Source organism: Nannospalax galili, unplaced genomic scaffold (assembly GCF_000622305.1).
Source record: "Nannospalax galili isolate Female #2095 unplaced genomic scaffold, S.galili_v1.0 scaffold363, whole genome shotgun sequence".
NCBI classification, from domain to species: domain Eukaryota; kingdom Metazoa; phylum Chordata; class Mammalia; order Rodentia; family Spalacidae; genus Nannospalax; species Nannospalax galili.
The window spans coordinates 3758982-3779552 of NW_008351176.1; the positions used below are offsets into that span (position 1 = coordinate 3758982).

The 20571-nt window shown below is 41.5% G+C and overlaps 1 protein-coding gene across 1 annotated transcript in view; it reads left to right on the forward strand.

Moving 5' to 3' along the window:
• The window catches only part of Myo1d (myosin ID), a 481196-nt gene continuing 460625 nt past the window's right edge, over positions 1-20571 (forward strand). Inside the window, exon 1 of the mRNA XM_029553582.1 lies at positions 1-183. Coding sequence (XP_029409442.1) covers positions 89-183 — 95 coding nt within the window. The 5' untranslated portion in view covers positions 1-88. The remainder of the gene's footprint in view (positions 184-20571) is intronic.

Sequence of the window (20571 nt, forward strand, 5' to 3'; positions counted from 1 at the left end):
CCCGCCCGAGCCCGTCGCGCGCCCCTGTGCCGGCCCCCGCGGCCAGAGCGCGCCCACCTGAGCCCGCGCGCCCACCTGAGCCGGCGCCATGGCGGAGCAGGAGAACCTGGAGTTCGGCAAGGCGGACTTCGTGCTGATGGACACCGTCTCCATGCCGGAGTTCATGGCCAACCTCAGGCTCAGGTGAGGGCGGAACCGCCGCGCATGAAGGGGAGCCTCGCTGGGCTTTTCCCAGAGGGGGCACTCCTGAGGTGACTCCGGGTTCGGGGTGTCGGGGGCGCGCGCAACTCCCGCGGTGGGGATGGCGGGGGGTCCGCTGAGCTCGGTGGTCACGCCTTCCAGAGAGAGCACCCCTCCGGGTGCGGCACTGGGGCTCCGGGGTGTGCCCAGGTCCGGGGGTGACATTTAGGGGTGCAGGGGGTGGTCCTTGAGTGCTGTCAGGACCGGGAGTGGTAGGGGCGTGCCGACCTGCCGAGCTGGAGGTGCGCGGGGGCCCGCAGCTGCCTGCGGCGCGCCAGGTGAGCGATGTGGGCGGGACCCGTGACTTCATGGAAAAAAAAGTGAAGGAAGAGAAAAACTTTGCGGAGAGCGGTGGTGGCCCTGGCGGCCCTCGGGAGACGGAGGGTTGTTTTGGAGAGAGGCTGACATCTCCTCCCGGTTTCACGCTTGCTTTTTTTCTTTCCTTTTTCTTTATTCCCCCCACCCCCACCCCCGCGTAGTTCCATCCTGTCATTCAGGATACTGTGGAGAGATCTGTCCTGTTCTGGGACACGGCTATTTTTTAGTCACTCGTTCGACGTAATTAGACACGTTTCCAGACATCGAAGAGACTGCTATACTTGCCAGTGCCAAGATAAACTGTCTGAATTTGACAAGGCGTTCATGGTTTTGGTTTTTTCAAGGAGTTATGGATGGAGCCCTTGTGTTACTGACATCCTTGAGAATTTAGTCACCACTCAGCGCCTCAAAATGGGCTTCCAAGAGGAACTTGTTTTAGAGTCTTCTGATTGTGATTATTTCATTCTTCATATATATATATATATATATATGCAGAGTTTTAAAGCATCTGAGTGTTAAGAAAAATGAAATAAGTTTCAAAATAGCTGTGTGTGTGTGTGTGTGTGTGCGTGTGTGTGTGTGTGTGTGTGTTCGTTCCCGGAAAGTTTGCTCTGTTGCTTGTAAAGTTTATAGCCAAACATCGTTTCTTAAGCTTATGAAGTGAAAATCATATTCTAAGTTTGGATGCTTAACTAGCCTAACTTTTCAGTATTATTAGTTCCTCCTGTCAACCTTAATTTCAGAACTACGCGCACACATACACACACACACACACACACACACACACAACCAACCAACCAACCAACCAACCAACCAACCAACCAACCTGGTTTAGTCTTTGAAATAGCAAGGCAAATGGTTTCATTTGTTCTTTTTCACAGTGCAGCTGGGGGTGAACTTGAACTTCTGATCCTCCTGCCTCTACCTCCTGAGTGCTGGGATTGCAGGTGTGTGCCAGCACACCTGGTTTATGTAGTGCTGGGCATCAAACCCAGGGCTTGGTGCATGCTAAGCAAGCACTCCATCTTTTCTTGATCAGGCTTCCTTAGGTCTGGAGCAAGAATGTGGAGCAGGAGCACAGACCTAAGTTCTGCACCTGCCTACTGTAAACTGACCTTGACTTGTCAGGGAGCCTTAGTTTCTTAATGCATAAAATAATGAGGAGCTCCAGGATTTTTTTCAGTGCTGGTATCAGAAGTTTCATTCCAAGTGTCCCTGTGAATTCGATTCTAAAATCAGAGGATGAACTGGGCATGGTGGTGCTCACCTGTAATCCCAGCTACTCCAGAGCATGATGTTGGAGAATATGAGTTTGAGGCCAGTGTGGGCAATTTGGCAAAGATGCTGTATTAAAAAATTAAAATCTTGCTGGGTATTGTGGTACATACCTTAAATCCCAGCACTTGGGAGGCAGAGGCTGGATGATCTCTGTGAGATCAGGGCCAGCCTGGTTCAGAGCAAGTTCCAGGCCAGCTGGGGCTACAGGGAGACCCTGTCTCAATAAATAATAAATAAACAAATAATAAATAAATAAATAGTAGTACACCATATCTGTGGGGCTTATGTTCTAAGGACACCCTCCCCCCATCATGCATAAACCCATATACTGTATTTTCCCTATAATTATATACCAATGATGAAGTTTTATTTATAAATTAGACACAGTAAGAGATTAACGATAAAAATAGATGTCTCATAACATCGTACTGTAATAAAAGTTATGTGAATGGAGCTTCTCTGTTTCTCTTTCATAAGTTTTTTTTTTTTTTTTTTTTTTTTTTTTTTTTTTTAAAAATTTTTTTTTTTTTTTTTTTTTTTTTTGGTCTTTTTGAGACACAGTCTCCCTGTAGCCCCAGCTGTCCTGGAACTCACTATGTAGACCAGGCTGGCCTTGAACTCACAGAGATCCACCTGCCTCTGCCTCATAAGATCTTTTTGTGTTCTATTCACTCTTCTTAATGGCAGATAACTGAAACCTCAGAAAGTGAAATTTTGGATAAGGAAGTTTACATTATTTGCATATAACCTTTACACATCCTCCCGTATTCTTGTTTTTCTCCTTTGCTGTGCTGGGGATTGGACCCAGGGCCTTGTGTGTGCTAGGCAAGTGCTCTACCACTGAGCTATATCTCTAGCCCCTCCTGTATACTTTAGAGCACATCTAGGTTATTTATATAATACAGTGTAAGTGGTATGTGAATAATTTTTATACTGTATTATTTAGGGAATAATGGCAAGAAAAAGTCTGTACACATTCAACACAGGCACAGTGTTTTCTCCAAATAAGTTCAACTCTCAGTTGAGCATACGGAGCCAGCAAATGTAGAGCGCCAACTATAATCAAGTTGTATCCATGACATGATAGCTTGTTGCTCTTTCTTTTTTCTTCTTTTTTTTTTTCTCTAGAGCCTTGCCGTGTGTGTCCTCAAACTTGCAGCATTCCTCTTGCTTCAGCCTCCTGAGTTCTGGGATTACTGGCACACGACATCATGGCTTGCATGTCAAATTTTGATGAAAGTTTAGACGACTAACTTTTATATATATAGTTCTCTTTTTTAAAGAATATTTTATTATTTTTATTTTATGTGTATGAGTGTTATGCCTGCATATAGGTAAGTGCACCTGTGTCATGCGATGCCTGTGGAGGACAGAAGAGGCTGTTGGATCCCCTGGACAGTTGTTAGCTGCCATGTGGGTGCTGGGATTCGAACCCAGGTCTTCTGCAAGAGCAACCAGTGTTCTTAACCGCTGAGCCATCTCTCCAGCCCCGACAACTAACTTTTCAATAAATGTCCTCATTGCCATAGTCAAAAACACAGTTACATTCTGCTGTACCCCGACTGTAGTGGTTAGGAGTCAGACAGATCAGACTCAGGATTCCAGTTCTACCACTTCCTGCTGTGGTCTGTGAATAGGTTACTTAAATCTCCCAGTACCTTGATCTTCTTATTTATAGAATTGGGGTTGTCTTGAGGTTAAATTAATTAATACGCATAATTCCAAAAACCACTACCTGGCAAATACTCATTAGCAATGCTGCTTAACTTTTCCCAAGTGCACATAAAGCAAGGAAAAAGGTATATTAAATAGTAATTTCATCGATTAAGCTTGCTCAAAGCCTATTTAGAAGGTTCTGCCCTTCTTCCAGGATAGAGCTATGTGCTTCAGAAATCTCTTTATAATTTAATTACTCTAAATTAATCATTTCAGTTTAGTAGACATTAGTACATTTACCAAGTACATACTGCATATAAGGCACAACTATAAATACTTGAATATGGAATCTCATTTTAACCTCCATATGCCATATCTATGATCCACATGACATGACATTAGCTAGAACGCTGAAGAGTTTTCTGAATTTGAAGTTGAAGGCTTAGAATCTGAGTTACATTAGTTTTAAGAACTGTTCCTTTGTGGGGCTGGAGAGTTAGCTCAGCAGCTAAGAACACTGACTGTTCTTGCAGAAGACCCAGGTTCTAATCCCAGCACCCACATGGCAGCTAACAACTGTCTGTAACTCCAGTTCCAGGGGATCCGACAGTCTCTTCTGTCCTCTGTGGGCATTGCATGACACGGGCGCACTTACCTACATGCAGGCAATACACACATACACATAAAATAAAAATAATAAATTTTTTTGAAGAAATATTCCTTTGTGCCAGACATGGTAGCATACTCCTATAATCCCAGCAATCCAGAGACTGAGGCAGGAAGAGCTCAAGTTCAAGTCTCTGTCTCACAAACCCAATCCTCCAAAAACAGAAAAGAAAAAAGAAAAGCTAACAATAACAAAACTCCCCAGTTCCTCTGCAAATGTTATGGCTTAGTAATGTTTTACTATTATTGCTGTTGTTATTTTGGCGGTGCTGGGGGTCTAACCTATGGCTTGTGCATGCTAGGAAAATGTTCTTCCCTGAGCTACAGCCTCAGCTGGTGTTGGCTTTTTTCTTAAGTAAGTCGAAAGAAGGTATTTAGAATGCTTTTTAAAGGCTTTCACATTCATTAGTTGCAAGCTCTCTAAGTGTGTAGTTTGAATTGATAGATCTTTAGCATGAACCTACTTTAACTCCCACATGCACAGAAGAGAATGCTGCAATTCAACTTCCTTTAAAGTACTCCAGGGAATGAGATGGGTGGATGCAAAGAATTATGAGTAAAATGTGTTCCTTACCTCAAAGAGGTGGCAGGTAAGTGAACACAGGGAGAAAGGTGACAGTTGCTGTTAAAAAGCAGAAAAACAACAGAAGAGATAAGCTTATAGAGCTAAGATGGCTATTTGCCAATTAATTATATAAACTAATTGTTCTGGAAGTTCAAAAGAGGGAGCGATACAGGTGGACTCAGGAACACTGTGGAGAGGAGGAGTTGAGCTGAGTCTCATAGGATGAATAGTATTTGTCTAGGTGGACATGTGGGTGGAGAGCATTCCAGGTGGATGGAGTGTTATGAGTAGGAGTTGGTAGTATGAAAGCTGACGGTGTTTAGGTGACAGTGAATAAGCCTTGTTGTCTGTAGGAGGAGTTGGTGTTGGAGAATCTATAGGACAAATCATCAGCTCTCATTCGCAGGATTCCTGGCTAATGCCCAGATTTCCAGTCTGCCTTTTCCCTGTCACTCTGAGTGCTGGATGGTCAGATACGGGTATATGTTTGCTGCTGTTGTTGCTTTGGGGCTTTTTGAGAGAGGATCTCACTATAAAGCCAGGCTGATCTCAAAGTCACAGTCTTCCTGCCTCAGCTTCCCATGGGTTGGGATTGATTACAGATGTGTGATACCACACCCAGCATTTTGTGTGTGTGTGTGTGTGTGTGTGTGTGTGTGTGTGTGTGTTTGCATAACTCCGAGAGGCGGCTGCAGTTCTCATGACACAGATCATCAGTTACTCAGTTGTTGATTACAGTCCCAGCAAAGAGTGGTTCCATTCCTCTTTTCTAACAATGAGGCTCAACCCAGATTTCAAAGAGTCCTCTCTAGTAGTTTGAACTTCCTTTCACTCCAGCATTCCCCCCAGACTGTTTAGTGTTTAGCCATGTGAGTCCCTGGACTCTTGCTGCACACAGTTCTTTGGATATCAGTTTCACTTTATTTGCAGAAGATGATCAGAAATCACCACTACAGATCAGGTGATACGAAATGATGTAGAAGTTTTCATGTCCTGGAATATTGGTGGCTTAGGCTACACTGGCACATATTTGTGGCTCTATATAGATGAAATGGGAAGATGTCTGGCTGAGGGAATGTATATGGATATTTAAGTGAAATTCCCAAGTGTGTTCCTGATCACTCCTGCCCTCTCCACACTGTGGCTCTGCTTGTATTCCTCATTCTGAAATATCCTGTCCTCTGATGTCCAGCTGGCTCTTCCATAGGCCTGCTTCCTTCATTTAGGGTCTATAACATACGATGAAGTACCTAAGGCTACAGTTACTTCAGAGATCTGTGTTACCGAATTGTGGTTTTAACTTTCTCAACCGTGAACAATTTCTGCCACAGCACTGGGTATAAATACATTCCTCTGTGATAACGATTTTTGTAATGTAAGAGAAGAAAGGAATGTTTCAGCTACTTTTTTTTAATTTCTCTGTTTTTTTAAAATTTTTAGTAACTACATGATTAGAAGAAGTATTTCATTGCAGCTTTAACATATTCAGTAACACACTCCAGAGCAAGAGTATATCTCTTAATATTTTTTTATTTTTATTTTATATGTATGAGTGTATTGCCTGCATGTAGGTAAGTGCACCTGTGTCATGCAATGCCCACGGAGGACAGAAGAGGCTGTTGGATCCCTTGGAACTGGAGTTACGGACAGTTGTTAGCTGCCATGTAGGTGCTGGGATTCGAACCCAGGTCTTCTACAAGAATAACCAGTGTTCTTAACTGCTGAGCCATCTCTCCAGCCCCAAGAATGTTTCAGCTACTTTTAATAAAACTTTTATGGCATTGGGTGTGGTGGCACCCACCTGCAAATCCTGGTACCTAGAAGACCAAGTCAGGAGAATTTTGAGTTCAAGGACAGCCTGGGATACATAGTAAGACCTTGTAACAACAACAGCAAAATCCTATAAATAAGTGTAAAACCTTTCATGGCATTTTTCTGTTTGGAGTTATCTTCTCAGGGCTAGTGATATAAGTCAGTGGAATAACTCAGAGCATGCCACCTAGCACATGCAAGGGTCTAGGTTCAATCCCTACTACCACCTAAAACAACACACAAAACAAAGATTGTCTTTTGCTTCTATTCTGGCCTCCTTTTCCCCTGTTGAAACTAAAGCTTAATTTTTAAACATCTGCTACAATTGGTGTAACCTTACTCTACTCAGTCTACCTTTGTGTGTACACGTATGTTGGGGTGTATGCGTATGCACGCCCCCCCCCCCGTGTGTGTGTGTGTGTGTGTGAGACAACCTCTTCAGGTACCATCTACCTTTTAAAATTTTTTTGAGACAAGCTCTCTCAGTGGTTTGGAATTTGCTAAGTACTGCTAGGCTGGCTAACCTGAGAGCTCCAGGAATCTACCTGTGTCTGCCTTCCCAGAACTGGGGCTACAAGTGTGTGCCACCACCCCTGGCATTTTTACTTGGGTTTGGGGGTCAAACTGAGGTCTTCCTGTTTGCAAGGCAAACATTTCATGGACTGAGCTATCTTTCCTAGCACCACCTTTTAAGAAATGGTCGAGGGTGAGTGTCTGTGTATCTGGACAGGGTAATAGTAAAGAGATGGTATGGATTAGTGTGGATTAGCATATCTGAGAAGATTCAGTTTGTATTTCTTCCTCTTGTAACAAAATCTACCAGTATCTTGAGAATCCCTTCTTTTCCTCACAGAAGTTTCTTATGAGAGGAGATGTATTTCTTTATCATTTTTGCTGGAGATGAAAGTTGAGGTGGTAGTGGTGGTGGTAAACTCGTTTCATTTCTCAAAGGACTGTACCTAGGAGTAAGATCCCTGATCAAGTGCTTCCTACTTTTAAGATCAGAAATGATTCCTGCCAGTGGCCTTGATGCCCACTTGAAACCCAACGCCACACTCACACTTTGCTTTGTAGCCACTTCTGTTTGGGATCTAGAGCTCTTGGTTCTTCTAGTTTGAGCCATTACTGTTCTTTAGTCTTTGTGACATTACCGCCAGCTTTTGGGTGAGAGTCCTGCTGGGTGAGCTGCAAAGAGCACCTAGCTGGTCCCCTGTACTCATCACCCCTCATATAACCTGCTAGAAAAAGGAAAAAAATGAGTTGCTTCTTGGGAGTGAACTCGGCTGAGGACACTATCCCTAAGAGATGTGCTTTTCATTTCATAGGACAGTGAAATATTGTTAGACCTCTACCTTCATTTGTTTTGTTTTATTTTGAGAATAATGCATCTACTCAGCCTCGTTTATTTTGTGGTGGAAGGGGTTGAACCCACAGCCTCACGCATACTGGGCAAGTGTTCTACCACTGAGCTACACCTCTAGCCTGCTGCTTTCTTTTAACCTATGTTTATGCCTTTGCTTATAATAGTTTTTCAGCCTCAGTACTGTTGACATTTGGAGTGGAAAGCATTTTGTTGTGAGGGTTTTCCTATGCCCTGGAGGATGTTTTGCAGCGTCTGTGATCTCTAGCTATTAGATGCAAGAATCATACCTTCCCTCTCGTTTACAAAAAATGTATCCAGACCTTGTTAAATGTCCCCCGGGAATGTGTAAAATTGCCACACTTGAGACCTCTGACCTGGGCTATTCTTACTCCCTGGAATGTGCTCCTTCCTTCTTCCCTGCTCTCATTCCCACCTCTTTCTTACTCATCTTACTCATCTTTTGAGACCAGTTCTGAGAAGTCTTTCCCAATCTTCCAAAACAGAGTTAATTATAATCTGCTCTCAGAATACAGGGACACTTGCTCGTAACTTTTGAAGAATTTGTCACATTTTGTTATCTGTATGCTTCCTTACTAACCTGTTACATAGTTAAAGAAGACATTTCCAGAGGTAGATCCAGGTTTTCTGGTACTTTGAAACTCAGTGCTGTTGGGGACCATCATCTGTAAGAAAAGGAATACAAATTATGATTGCACAGTTAGAGGGCTTTGGATAGGGAAGGTTCAAATGTGTGGCTGAGAAGCAAGCAGTCTGTTTTTTGTCCTGCTACATAGTTGACACCTAAGTGCTCAGTAGAACAGTACTGTAATTAAATACTGGATAATTGCTCTTCAACTAGGAGAATTCTCAATTACAACAACAACCAAAAAAAGGTGTACATCAGGGCCTGGTGTTTCAGGCCTATAATCCTAGCTACTTGGGAGGCTGAGTCAGAGCAATCATAAGCAAGAGCTAACTGAGCTATACAGTCAGGTTAAGGCCAGCCTGGGCAACTAAGACTCTGTCTCAAACTAGGAAGTAAAAAGAAGGCTGGTGCTGGGTGTGGTGGTGCACACCTTTAGTCCCAGAATTTGGGAGGCAGAGGCAGGTGGGATCCCTGTGAGTTCAAGGGCAGCCTGGTCTACAGAGTGAGTTCCAGGCCAGCTGGGGCTACAGGGAGACCCTGTCTCAAAAAACAAACAAACAAACAAAAAAAACCCGAAAACTGGGGCTAGGGGTAGTAACACATACTTGTAATCCTAGCCCTTGGGAGGTGGAAGCAGGATCAGGGATTCAGGCCCAGCGTGGGCTGCATGGGACCCTATCTCAAACAAACAAATACTCAAAAAGAGAGCTGGGAATGGAGGCCCTGTAGAGTGCTTCCTTAGAATGCATAGACTCCAGTTTCAGTCCCCAGCACCACCCTCTCCTGCAAACAAACAAATAAAAAGCATATCATCTCCTCAGTGTTCTCCTTAGCTTCATGTTGGGAAGAGGTGTTCTGGAATGAGTAGGCAGATAGCAGACAGGCACTCACACGCCCCCCCGCCCCCCCAATAGTACTTCTCTATTTCCCACCCACCAGGCCATTTTGTCATGTGGAAAATTCAGTGGGACAAAGATTTCTCTTGCTTGCCAGAGGAAAAGCCCCAGAGACCCTGGGTGGTCTTCGTGCAAATGTAAATCCACCGTTGGTCCAGAACTCCAGTTAGAACAGCCCCCGTTAGATTTATAGGAGAGGTGAATGGCACACTAAATCTTTTTGGCTTCCTCATGAAATTCCTTGGCAACTGCTTTTGGAGGCTTTGTAAAAGGACAGTTTGCTCTGTGCCTGTTTTGCACATTGGCTTCATATTGGGACAAAAATGGGAATTTGGGTTTTGGAGCTGCCATTTGGAGTGAATCACCCTGCTTCCTTGTTTCCTCTCCTTCTCTGGGACAGATTTCCAAGACTATTTTTATTCAGGGTCAATTCTTGACCCTGGCGACTTCTGCTGAGCTTAGCTCTCAAATCCAGCCAGATGTGGATGGAGTCAAGCACTTACAAATTGCTACTGGTTTCTTTCATTACAGGTTTTGAAGGATCAACAATTTACATTAAAGAGTTAAGTTTTGGCTTTTACTTAACTTTTTTTTTTCAAAGGAAGAACTGGTGAATTTGGTATAGATATATTTGTTTAATCTGAGTGTAAGTTCTCTGCATTGAGTTATTGTGTGGAGAGCTAGCTGTTCACTACATTCTCAGTGATGCGTGAGCTAGCTCAGCAAACAGACCCTGTCTCAAAGACTGGCCCCATTTCCTGATGATCCCCTACCATCTATTGCTGTGCAATCTCTAGGACAGGATTAGGTTATTGTATTGTTGTTCAGTCATTGCTGAGTCCATCAAGAGGGGGACCTCTGCTGTCCACTGTGGCTCCAGCCCCAGTTATAGACCCCCATTGACATACCTCATTGATATCACTAAGGATGTAAACTCTATTCATAAACTGGGGTGAGAGGTTAGCCACATTAAAAAATATATATGGTAAGCCTCTTTCTAATTGTCTTTTAAATCCCCTGATTGATTTGACAGTTTTATTTCCTAGGGGAAATAAAATAGGCTTCTTTCATCTAACTGATATATATATATAATTCTCTCGAAGAGAATGGTGTTTTCCACACTTCAGTTTGAAGCACTTATGGTAAGAAGAGAAGGGAAAGTATGCTTGCCACAGGAAGAATGGCTTTGGGCCCTGCCTGACCAAAATCCAAAATCTCACCTTCACTTTGACTCTCTTTTGCATCATGATTCAGGTTCCCTAAGCTTCAGTGTCCTTGTACATGTACAGTGATCGCTTTCTGGGGTTGTTGGAATAAAATCATCTGTATGGAAAGGGCCTGGTCAGGGCTTAGTTTACAATTCCTACTTAACTAATATTGACTCTTCCTGAATCCTTCCCAGACAGCCTTCCCTCCCTGCTCTGCCCACCCCCATGACTGCCAAAGAAGGGATGTATTCACCTCTTCTTTGTCATTTCTTCCTCCCCCGGTAAATAGATTAATTTGTTTGGGTTTTATCTTGGAGGAAAGAATTGAAAAGGATCTGGAAGGGATTTAGGTTACCTAGTGTAGAAAGCAAAAGTGTTGTTCTACCCATGTTCTATCTGGCCTCTCTGAGCCTCCCTTGTACAGGTGATGGGCTATTGTGAAATTAAACTATAGCATCTGTAAAGTTAAAAAAAATAACACTAACTAATTTCCTTATTTAACTATATATTTGATATGATTTTCATATATTCTTCCTAGCTTAAAGCTAGAAATGAGCACTGCATTAGCTACTTTAGTGGGGGTTACTTTTTAAAGTCACACTTTGAGAGATAGCGTAATTGAGAGTAAAGGATGCATTCATAAATAAATCAATGCAAAATAAACAGTGGTAATAATTCATCTTTTTAAGGACTCCCCAGAGAAAGAAATTGGCATATCATATTTTTGAGACGAACTGATGACAAGATAATTAAGAGCTGTGTATATGTAGATATTATAGCCCAGGGAGGATGGAGAATTGGGACTAGGAGTAGACAGGACATGTTCTCTAGAAGAAGCACAACTTCCATATACCCTTGCTGAAAGAGAGCTGTCTCTCATTTGAAAACAGTGTCATGTCCCCCCATTTCCTGCCGCTGCCCTCTGACCTGAGCCTCCCTGACTGGCTTTTTCTGTTTCTGTCTACTCAGTGTGAGTGGGCTGGCCATGCTGCTAGCCAGTATCTACTGTGTAAAACTGCCCCTGAACACTGTCTGTACATTTTCATTACTCTCTTATGCTGCCTCCCAATTTTCTTAGAGATTAAGTTGGGTTGATGAAAATTCTCTTACCAAGTCACATACTGCCCAAGTATGGTGGCTCACACCTATAATCCCAGCACTTGGGAAACTGAGGCAGAAGGATCTCCAGCTTGGGTTGCATGGTGAGCTGCAGGCCAACCTGACATACAGAGTAGGATTCTGCTTCAAAAACTCAAAATGAGGGAGGGAAGGAAGGGCGAGGGTAGAGGAGGGAAGAAGAGAGGAGGAGAGAGGACGAACACAGAATAGTCACATACTTCTAATGTAGGCCAGGTACGTTAGTGTGAACTGGTCCAGTTTGGTTACCCTTTCTCATGCAGCCTCTATTAGAATGAGGGACTAGAATTTTCATTTCTGAGAAATGAGTTTGCTGTGTGGTACTGATAAGGCAGATCTGGAATGAAGAGCTGAATTCTGTTGTGAAAGGTGTGTAGCATATTGTAGGAGTTCATCCTTGGGAAACAAGTCCTCATGACAGGGGAGAGTGGCCAAAAAAAAAAAAAAAAAAAACACCTCTGCTTAATTACAAGTGTTCTGTCTCATCTTTGGAGCTAGACGAGGAAAGGAAAAGGAATTCGTCCTTCCTTTCCTTTATCTTAGGCTCAATTACTGAACTTCTAAGACTCAGCATCCAGGCTGTTGTGTACTATAGTCATGACATTGTGGGTTGGAGACATTTGTGAGCCATACTGTGAATTGGATCATGGCTTCCAACATTTCTTGATGAAACAGAATGGTTTACTTGTGAAAAGCAGATCACCTTTAAGCAAACGATTCCAGTAAGACTCAGTTCATGGAAAAGAGTGTCAAGGCCATCAGCTTGCTCCTTGATACTTTGCTTACCGTCTTGTCTCCCCATTGTCCTAGCTCTACCCTGAAGGTACCCCAACTTTTAGACCCCTCACAGTTGCTCGTGGGACTAGTTGTCTTTCTGACTAAACAGGACTAACTTCATTTCCCCCACATTTCTATTCCTTGATGCCCAATAAAGCAAGGGGTTTCACTTTAATGAGATTGAAGCTTAACTCTAGCGCAGTATTATGCTTTAATAAAAGGACTGCTTACTGAAAAACATGGCTTTTTCTAAAAGAGTCACAGGCCAGTACAGAGTTGCAAAAAATCCTAGAATAGATGGGAAAATATGTTGAGGTGCAAATGAAGCTTTCTTTTTGTTTCTCCTTTCCATGTAACTCCCATGGTTATATTACTGTCTTGATTTTTAAAAATATAAGTTACCGCTTATACACACAAGTTCACATAAGCAATAGAAGTAATTGAATTGTTTTTTTTTTTTAAAAAAAAAAACAACAACAAAACGACTTCAACTAAAACAATGAAGCAAACACCAAGAGAAACTCAAACAATTTTTCTTTCTGTGACCACAAAGTCGGCTTTGAGGAGCTTGTACAATGGAGGAACGTCTGTAGCAGGCGGGTAAGCCCACTAACCCATCTCAGACCACTGCTTTGTCTGCAGTGTTGAGTCAGAAAAAAATGTTATAATAAATTTTTGAAAAAGTCAAATACCAAGTAAAACAGACTTGTTTTGAGTCATGTTTCAGTTCAGGCTTATGTAGATATCTGGGTCACTTTGAGTTTATTATGACTAATCCTTACTAGGTTTAGTTAACCAGATTCTACCATCCTTCCCTAAATTCTTGTGATTAGGAGAACCTTAAAAAGAACACTTGCTGGGTCTGTGGCATATGCATGTAATCCTAAGGCAGAAGGAACAGAAGTTTAAAGTCTGTTGTACACAAAACTCTGTTTCAGAACACCAAAATAAAAACCAAAACAAAACAAAAACTACCACTAAAAAGTTGTTGAAAATTTAGCAAGTTGATGGGACACAATGTCAATTATATAAGAATCCAATTGATGAGGTGAGCATTGTGGCACAGGACTGTAATCTCAGCACTTAGGAGGTAGAGGCAGGAAGATCAGGAGTTCAAGGTCAACCTGGGTTACAAGAGACCCTGTCTCAAAACACAAACAAGCAGAGTCAAAACAAAAATCTCTAGACTAGTTTAAATGTCAGTGACTTTACAACTACTGAAACTTTTCATCACATTCAACCAGTTTATCAGTTTATATTTCTGTTCTATCTTAGTCTCTTAAGTTGTGAGGGCCAGGCAAAATCTTATCAAAGGCTTATTTCCAAGCATTAAGGACAAAAATGTTCTTGCCTCCATCCGTAAATGTATTTTAACATCTTTCATTCCTTGTTAAATTATGCCTGTAATAGATAAATATATAAAATAGGATCTCAGCCCTGGCTGGCTGGGAACTCACTATCATAGATGAGGCCATCCTTGAACTTGTGATATTCCTCCTGTCTCTGCCTCCAGAATGTTGGGATTATATGTGTATGTTACTTTGCCCAACTGTGCTTACTGTGTTTTATGTATGATTCTTATTTATTCTGTCTTGTGTGTTTATATAATCTGACTTTTGTGTTGTAATATAAGTCTTAGGGAACATAGGAAAATGAAATTACCTTTACTCTCAGCAGGGGGCACTAAAATATCTTTTGGGGTCTTTGTGAAATGGCTATTACATTTTTTCTTTAAAAAAGATTTGTAGAACTTGGGCATGCAATGCCTAAGCCATATGATGAGGTGAGAAACCACACTTTAGTGATACTGTAATGTTGAGTACTCTTAATGCTGCTCACCTTAGTTGGTTAACTACATTTTTACACTGCTCCCAAACTTTTCACAATTTGTGATGCCTTTGTATAGCTTTTTATCATTTCTTGAATGTTAATAAGACAGACAATATAGCAACTCCAGTGACTATGCTTCTTTGGTTGGTGCTTTTTAGAAATCAGTATTCTGTGGTGTCCCTGACCATAGAGGTGTCTTGGATTCCAGGTAGGATGGAATAGGGCCTCCAACCATCTGCTCTCTATTGTTTTTAGCAGAGCAGTTATACTTCTCCATAGTACTGGGGTTCCAAGGAATTCTACCTTTGGAAAAAGTGCCAGTACATTGAAAAAACTGTTGATAAAAACTGTTAAACTACTGTTATACATGATTTGAGGCTTTATCCTCATAAACACACACACACACACACACGCACACACATATTTAAAAAGTGGCAGTACAGTGTAAAACAGAGCAAAGGAAATGTTTCAACATGGCTGTGCTGCATTCTGTATGACCCCACTTCAGCTCTCAGAGCTTTTATGGCTTAGTCTTAAAATGTGACTCATTCCTACATTACAGGGTTATTACCAAGTGAGATGTAGTGGTTTGTTGTTCTTAACACATTGTGGTGCTCAGATGTGAATATACTCTAGTGTTTCTTCCTTGAGGAGAATATAAAGATGTGGTTTCACTTTTTTCTTAATGACTTAGGTCATCATAACCATAATTCCAAACAGTTGTTTTCAAACCCTTGGTATTTTTTGAGATATATGTAATGTTTATTCCCCCAAAATTGATCTAAATAATTAACCTTTTAAGTATATAGTTATCTACATTATTTTAGTCTTCACCCTTCTTAATTTTCAAATCTAATCTCTGGGTTTGGCAGTCAGATGAGCTCATTAGGAGAGTATAGAACGGAGGAATTATGGTGTTCTGATGACACAGGTGTTGTCTCATGTATCAGTTGTGGGGCATGAGTTTTAAGAAGCCTGCGTCTTGTCTTCTCTGCTGAGAGCTGTTTCTTTTTTTTTAATTGCTTTGGTGTTTGGGCTGGGAAGGCTGAATTCTAAGTAGGTGATGTGCCACTCCAAAACTTATTGCTGCCCTTGGCATTTGAATTATGTGTGTGGTTGAACAAACAAAAGCTTGGTGAGTGGATTTTTCCATACTGTGAACTTATTGATTGCTTGCTGATTTGTGGTAAACAGCTGCTATTGGCCGGGTCTTTTACTATTTGCATCTCCTACCTCTTAGGTGTCTGTTTTATCTGAAACCTTTGCTGAAAGAGAACCTCTTTAATACCTTGGTTTATCCTAGACTGGTGGTGTTCAGATCCGTAGTTGCATCAGAATTGCCTGGCTTTTAAAAGAGACTTCCTGAACTCCATTTCCTGGAGATTGTGATTTACTGAGCCTCCCTGATGCCCGGGTGATTCTCATGTACAACCAGGTTAGAAACCACCATCCAGGAGAGTGTGCTTTCATCCCACAGTTGTGTTCTTTTGAAGTAAAATGGAGTGTGACTGAAATGTGAGTTAGCTGGTGCGCTAACAAATTCAACATCCAAATAATCAGCGTTTGCCAGTTAGTTACTAAATCAGTTGTTTAATAGTCACATGATATTCTTCTTCCTTGCAGCATATTTCCTCATAGTTATCCTCATATTCATCATATGAATTTGGCTACCCTCTTTTGCTATACTTTATTTTGTTTTGTTTTATTTTTTTACTTTCTGTGTCCAGATTCTCAATTAAAAAAATACATAATCTAGAGGAGGGAGATGAGTCAGTGAGTAAAATGCCTGTCTTACAAGCATGTAGACCCGAGTTTGGATCCCCAGCACCATTAAAAACTGGGTGCAGTGGTGCATATCTGTAACTCTTGCATTGGAGGGGTGGGGAAGGAAAGGTGCTGAGACGGGCATATCCATGGAGCTCACTGGCTAGTCAGTGTAGCCAGTCAGTAAGCTCTGGATTTGATGAGAGACCCAGTCTCAAAAAATAAGGTGTAACACAATAGAGGAAGATATCTGATGTCTAGTTTCCACATGCACGGGCACACGCATATACTATACACCTAATGCTATATACAAATATGCATAAATATGTATGATATGTGTAGCATCCTTATTAATACTTTGATATATCTATCTCCTTTGTAATTTTTTATATACATATATAGGTATATATATGTATGTAGTTGGGAGGGGTGGGGAGTAAATATGATCAAAATGTATTGTATGCATGTATAAAATTCTTAAATAATTACCAAAATATTTAAAATTCTCTACTTATCTAATATAAAATTGTGTTAACTGTTTCCTTGTTTAGCATGGTATCTTCAGTGCTTTCCCTTGGCACTAAGTGGATTATGAAAGTATAATGACCACCATGTCTTCTTTATTCTTTCTATGTAAGAGTAATCCAGATAGCCATGGTTCCTCATCTTATGGAGCTCATCAGCAAGTAGGGAGCATGCTAAATTGATAAACAAATAAAAGGATAATTATAAATAGAAGTGCCATGAAGGTTGGTTTAGAATTATTGGGAACTGAGGGTAGAGTTTACTTCTGCAGTACTTGGCCATGTAGAAGGGAGTCCATATCTGCCAAATCCAGGTTATTTTAGAAAGGAAGGAATTATATGGGTAAGTAGTGATGTTGGGGAGTTCACTAAGAGTGTCTCCTCTGTAATTCTTACGTTGTGTAGATAAAATGGAGTTCATTCAGAAAAGAATGCTTCATGTGATGAGATATACAAAATTATATCATTTAGGGAGTGACAGAAGAAAATAAGATCTAGATCATGATAGCAAACCTTTAATATTTGAGTAGGAACTGTTCATGTGATTTGGGAGAACCCAGAAGACAGAACCTGTGCCAGTTGATGAAAAGTAAGGAGCGCTCTATACCTCTGCTTCCCATCTTCCTAAAGAATGTCATCCCCAAATCATTAGGTCAGAGCAGAGCAAGGTAAATATGTATGCCAGAGGCAAGAGAGCCAAAAGGGCCCAGATTAGAGTTTGGAGCCCAAGCTGAACAAAGGAAGGGGTCCATATATGAGGACCTGGTGTGGGGGAGAGAGCCTCTTTGCAGGCAGGGTCTTGAGACAGCAGCCATCTTGGTTCTCAGGCTGATGCTGTCACAGTACTGTGTTCAAGTAGCCCTCAGAATGATGTATGTGTGAGTTAAGATTTTTGAATTGTTTATTTCTGTAATTTTCCATTCAGTATTTTTGGATTAGAGCTGACCACAGGTAATTGAAACCACAGAAAAGGAAATTGCAGATAAGGGGGGAACTGCTGTAGTTGGGGGAACAGGACCAGCTTCTATAAAAGGGAAGTGGGAGGAAATTAATGATTCAGACAGCTCCTAGGTATGTGGAACTGTAAGGATTTTTTCATTCATTCATCTTTTTTAATCTATTCAGTTATACAGTATCATGTAAAACTTTACGTAGAGGTGAAACCTCTGTTTTAGAGAAAATGACTTTCTCTGAGTCCCATAGGTAATTAAGAAACAATTGGAATTTGAAACCAGATTGGCTTGATTTCAAAGCCTATGACCTATCTACTGCTGACCATTGCTGCTGCTTACACATGAAAAAGAATGGAGAGCAGTGGCATGGAAGCAGAGGGCTGGCTATGTGTGCAGAATATTGAAGGAACATGTTTCTGAGCACTTCTCATATTAGTATGGAGGTGATCATGGAATATGATCTATGAGATTTAGATGGTCAAAAACAAGCATAAAATGTGAGCAAATGGCCAAGAAATGAATGTTGAGAAATGTATGTATTTATTTGTGTGTGTATATGTGCATATGCACACATACATGTGCCATAGCTTGTATGTGGAGGTCCGAGGACAACTTTTCAAAGCTGAGGCATGGTCTTTTGTTTCTGCTGCTGAGCTGTATGCTCTAAGTTAGCTGCCTGCGTGCTTCCAGACCGTTCTCCTGTTTCTGTCCCCCATCTTTCTGTAGGGGTGCTGGGGTTACAGGTGCCTGCCACTTTGTTTTACATGGGTTCAAGGGATCATACTTAGGTCTTCAGGCTTAAACAGCTAATGTTTTTACCTGTTCTGACTTGAGAAACATACATAATGCTATGTCAGCATAGTAATGACCTTAGGAGGTACTGGAAGACGAGTGTCCAGGGAAGTTGAAAGAAAGCCATCAAGTGTGATGTTATTGGAGTTGAGAGGAAAGCAGAATAGTTGGCAAAGGGACACCCCAGAATGGTGAAGGGAGAGACGGGTGATGATCTGCCCTTTAGACCCAGCGTCAAGGACATCATTGGTGGCTTCAGAGAATGGTTTCAGTGGAGGGTGAAAGTGGAAAATAGTTTGCATCTGTAGAACAATGTGTATTGATAAGGTCATCTAGAAGATTGCTGTGGAGGGAAAGGAAAGCCATTGCCATGAAAAATGAGATTGAAAATGGGTTTTTGGTGGTTTTTGTTACTGTTATTTTTAAGCCTGAAGAGTTTTGCATGAGTAAATAATAATACAACAGAGTGAGAGGGGAAAAGAGAGATTTAGATTGAAAGAATGGGGGGGGCAAGATAGGTGGAAATGAAGATTCTCATGCTCTCTGCGTAAAGTGCCTATTTCTCATTCCTGTACAGAAATGGTGGCAAATAAAGCAGGCTGGTCTCATTGGCTGTAATCTAGCTGCAGCATGACCTACACTTCCCCAAAGACAGGAGCCAGGATAGACATCTGCATGCATGTTCTGAATGATGGCAACTAAGATGTGTCCTCTTTAAGGTTGCTCAGTTCAGCACTGTTTCATGATGTGATCTATTCTGAAATGCCTTCTTACAAGAGGAAATCAAGGGATGGAGAATAAGTACACTCTGAGCCAATGAAAGCTAGTCCTGTAGACCACCACAGCTTTCACCAAGAGAGGTAGTGCCTCAGACAAGTTCATCCAAAGAACCCCATGGCCCTTTTTCAAGACTCAGTATGTCTTGCAACATGCTTTGTTCACTCTGTCATGACTACTTCTACCATTTAGTGTGGATTCTGAAGAACTGTTTTGATCTATATAGTTGGAAAAAAAAATCAAATGAATGAAGGATACTCCATGTGCAAAAATAACATGCTAGACTTGTAGTGGGGAAATAAAAGTATTAGGTTATGCCAAATTCTGGGAAGAGCACAGGTATCCATCAGCATGGGATGGAAAAGTAAGCTACAGCATTCATGGAACACAATGCTAGGCAGCAGCTGCAGTGAATGAACTACAGCTATATGTAGCAGCACCAGCCATCTCACAATCATAGCACTGAGCAAAAAGCAAGGCACCAAGCAGTACCCACTATGTCTCTTCATTTCTGTCAAATTCAGAAACAGGCAACACTAACTTGTGGTGTTAGTGTTGGGATAATTACTCTTTTGGGACAGAGGAAGAAATGATGGCAGAGGTAAAAGGAGGGCTTTCAGGGAAGCTGGAGATAGTGTTCTCCACACAGGTGGCTACAGAGGTGTACTGATTAAGTTGTACACTTGGGATCTGTGTCCTTTTATGGTATATTGCACTTCAATAAAAAGTGCTTTAAAAGAAGATAATGAGGAACCCTCAAGGAAGTGGTTGAAGAAACTACAAAAATCAGCAAGCAATTAAAAGTTGGTAGAAGGCCTTTCATCTTATACAAGGCATTGTAAACCTCTGTCCAGCTAGTGAGGATTGCCTACAACTCAGTGTTAATGTTAGCTGAAGGTATGTCATGATTTCCATGGATTTTCATAGACTGGAAGAGCAACTGCCAAAGGTGGAGTGTCTGTTTATACTCAACCAGGGATGCATGCATATTTCTGTGCCATACATTGGCATTTCCATAGGACCCACACCAGCACACCCAATGGATTAGCATAAGGATTTGTTTTGTATACTCATCCAAGGAACTGTCCCAGTTCCAACCTCCGATTCATGTGTTCTGCAACTATAGTTCAGACCTGCTCTACCTTTAGCCTAAGTTTATCCTCAGGTCACTTTCTAATTTCGTTTAAGTCTTAGATATTTTTCAAGAATTGCACATTTATGAGATGTTTTTCCTCACAGGCTGTGTTTAACTCACCTACTTGATATTTATACAGGAAGTGCATACTTTTTGACAGTGTCAAAAACTTGTCAAATAAAATACAATTTGTCACCCTGTATACAAATACATATATATTACAATAATGTTATA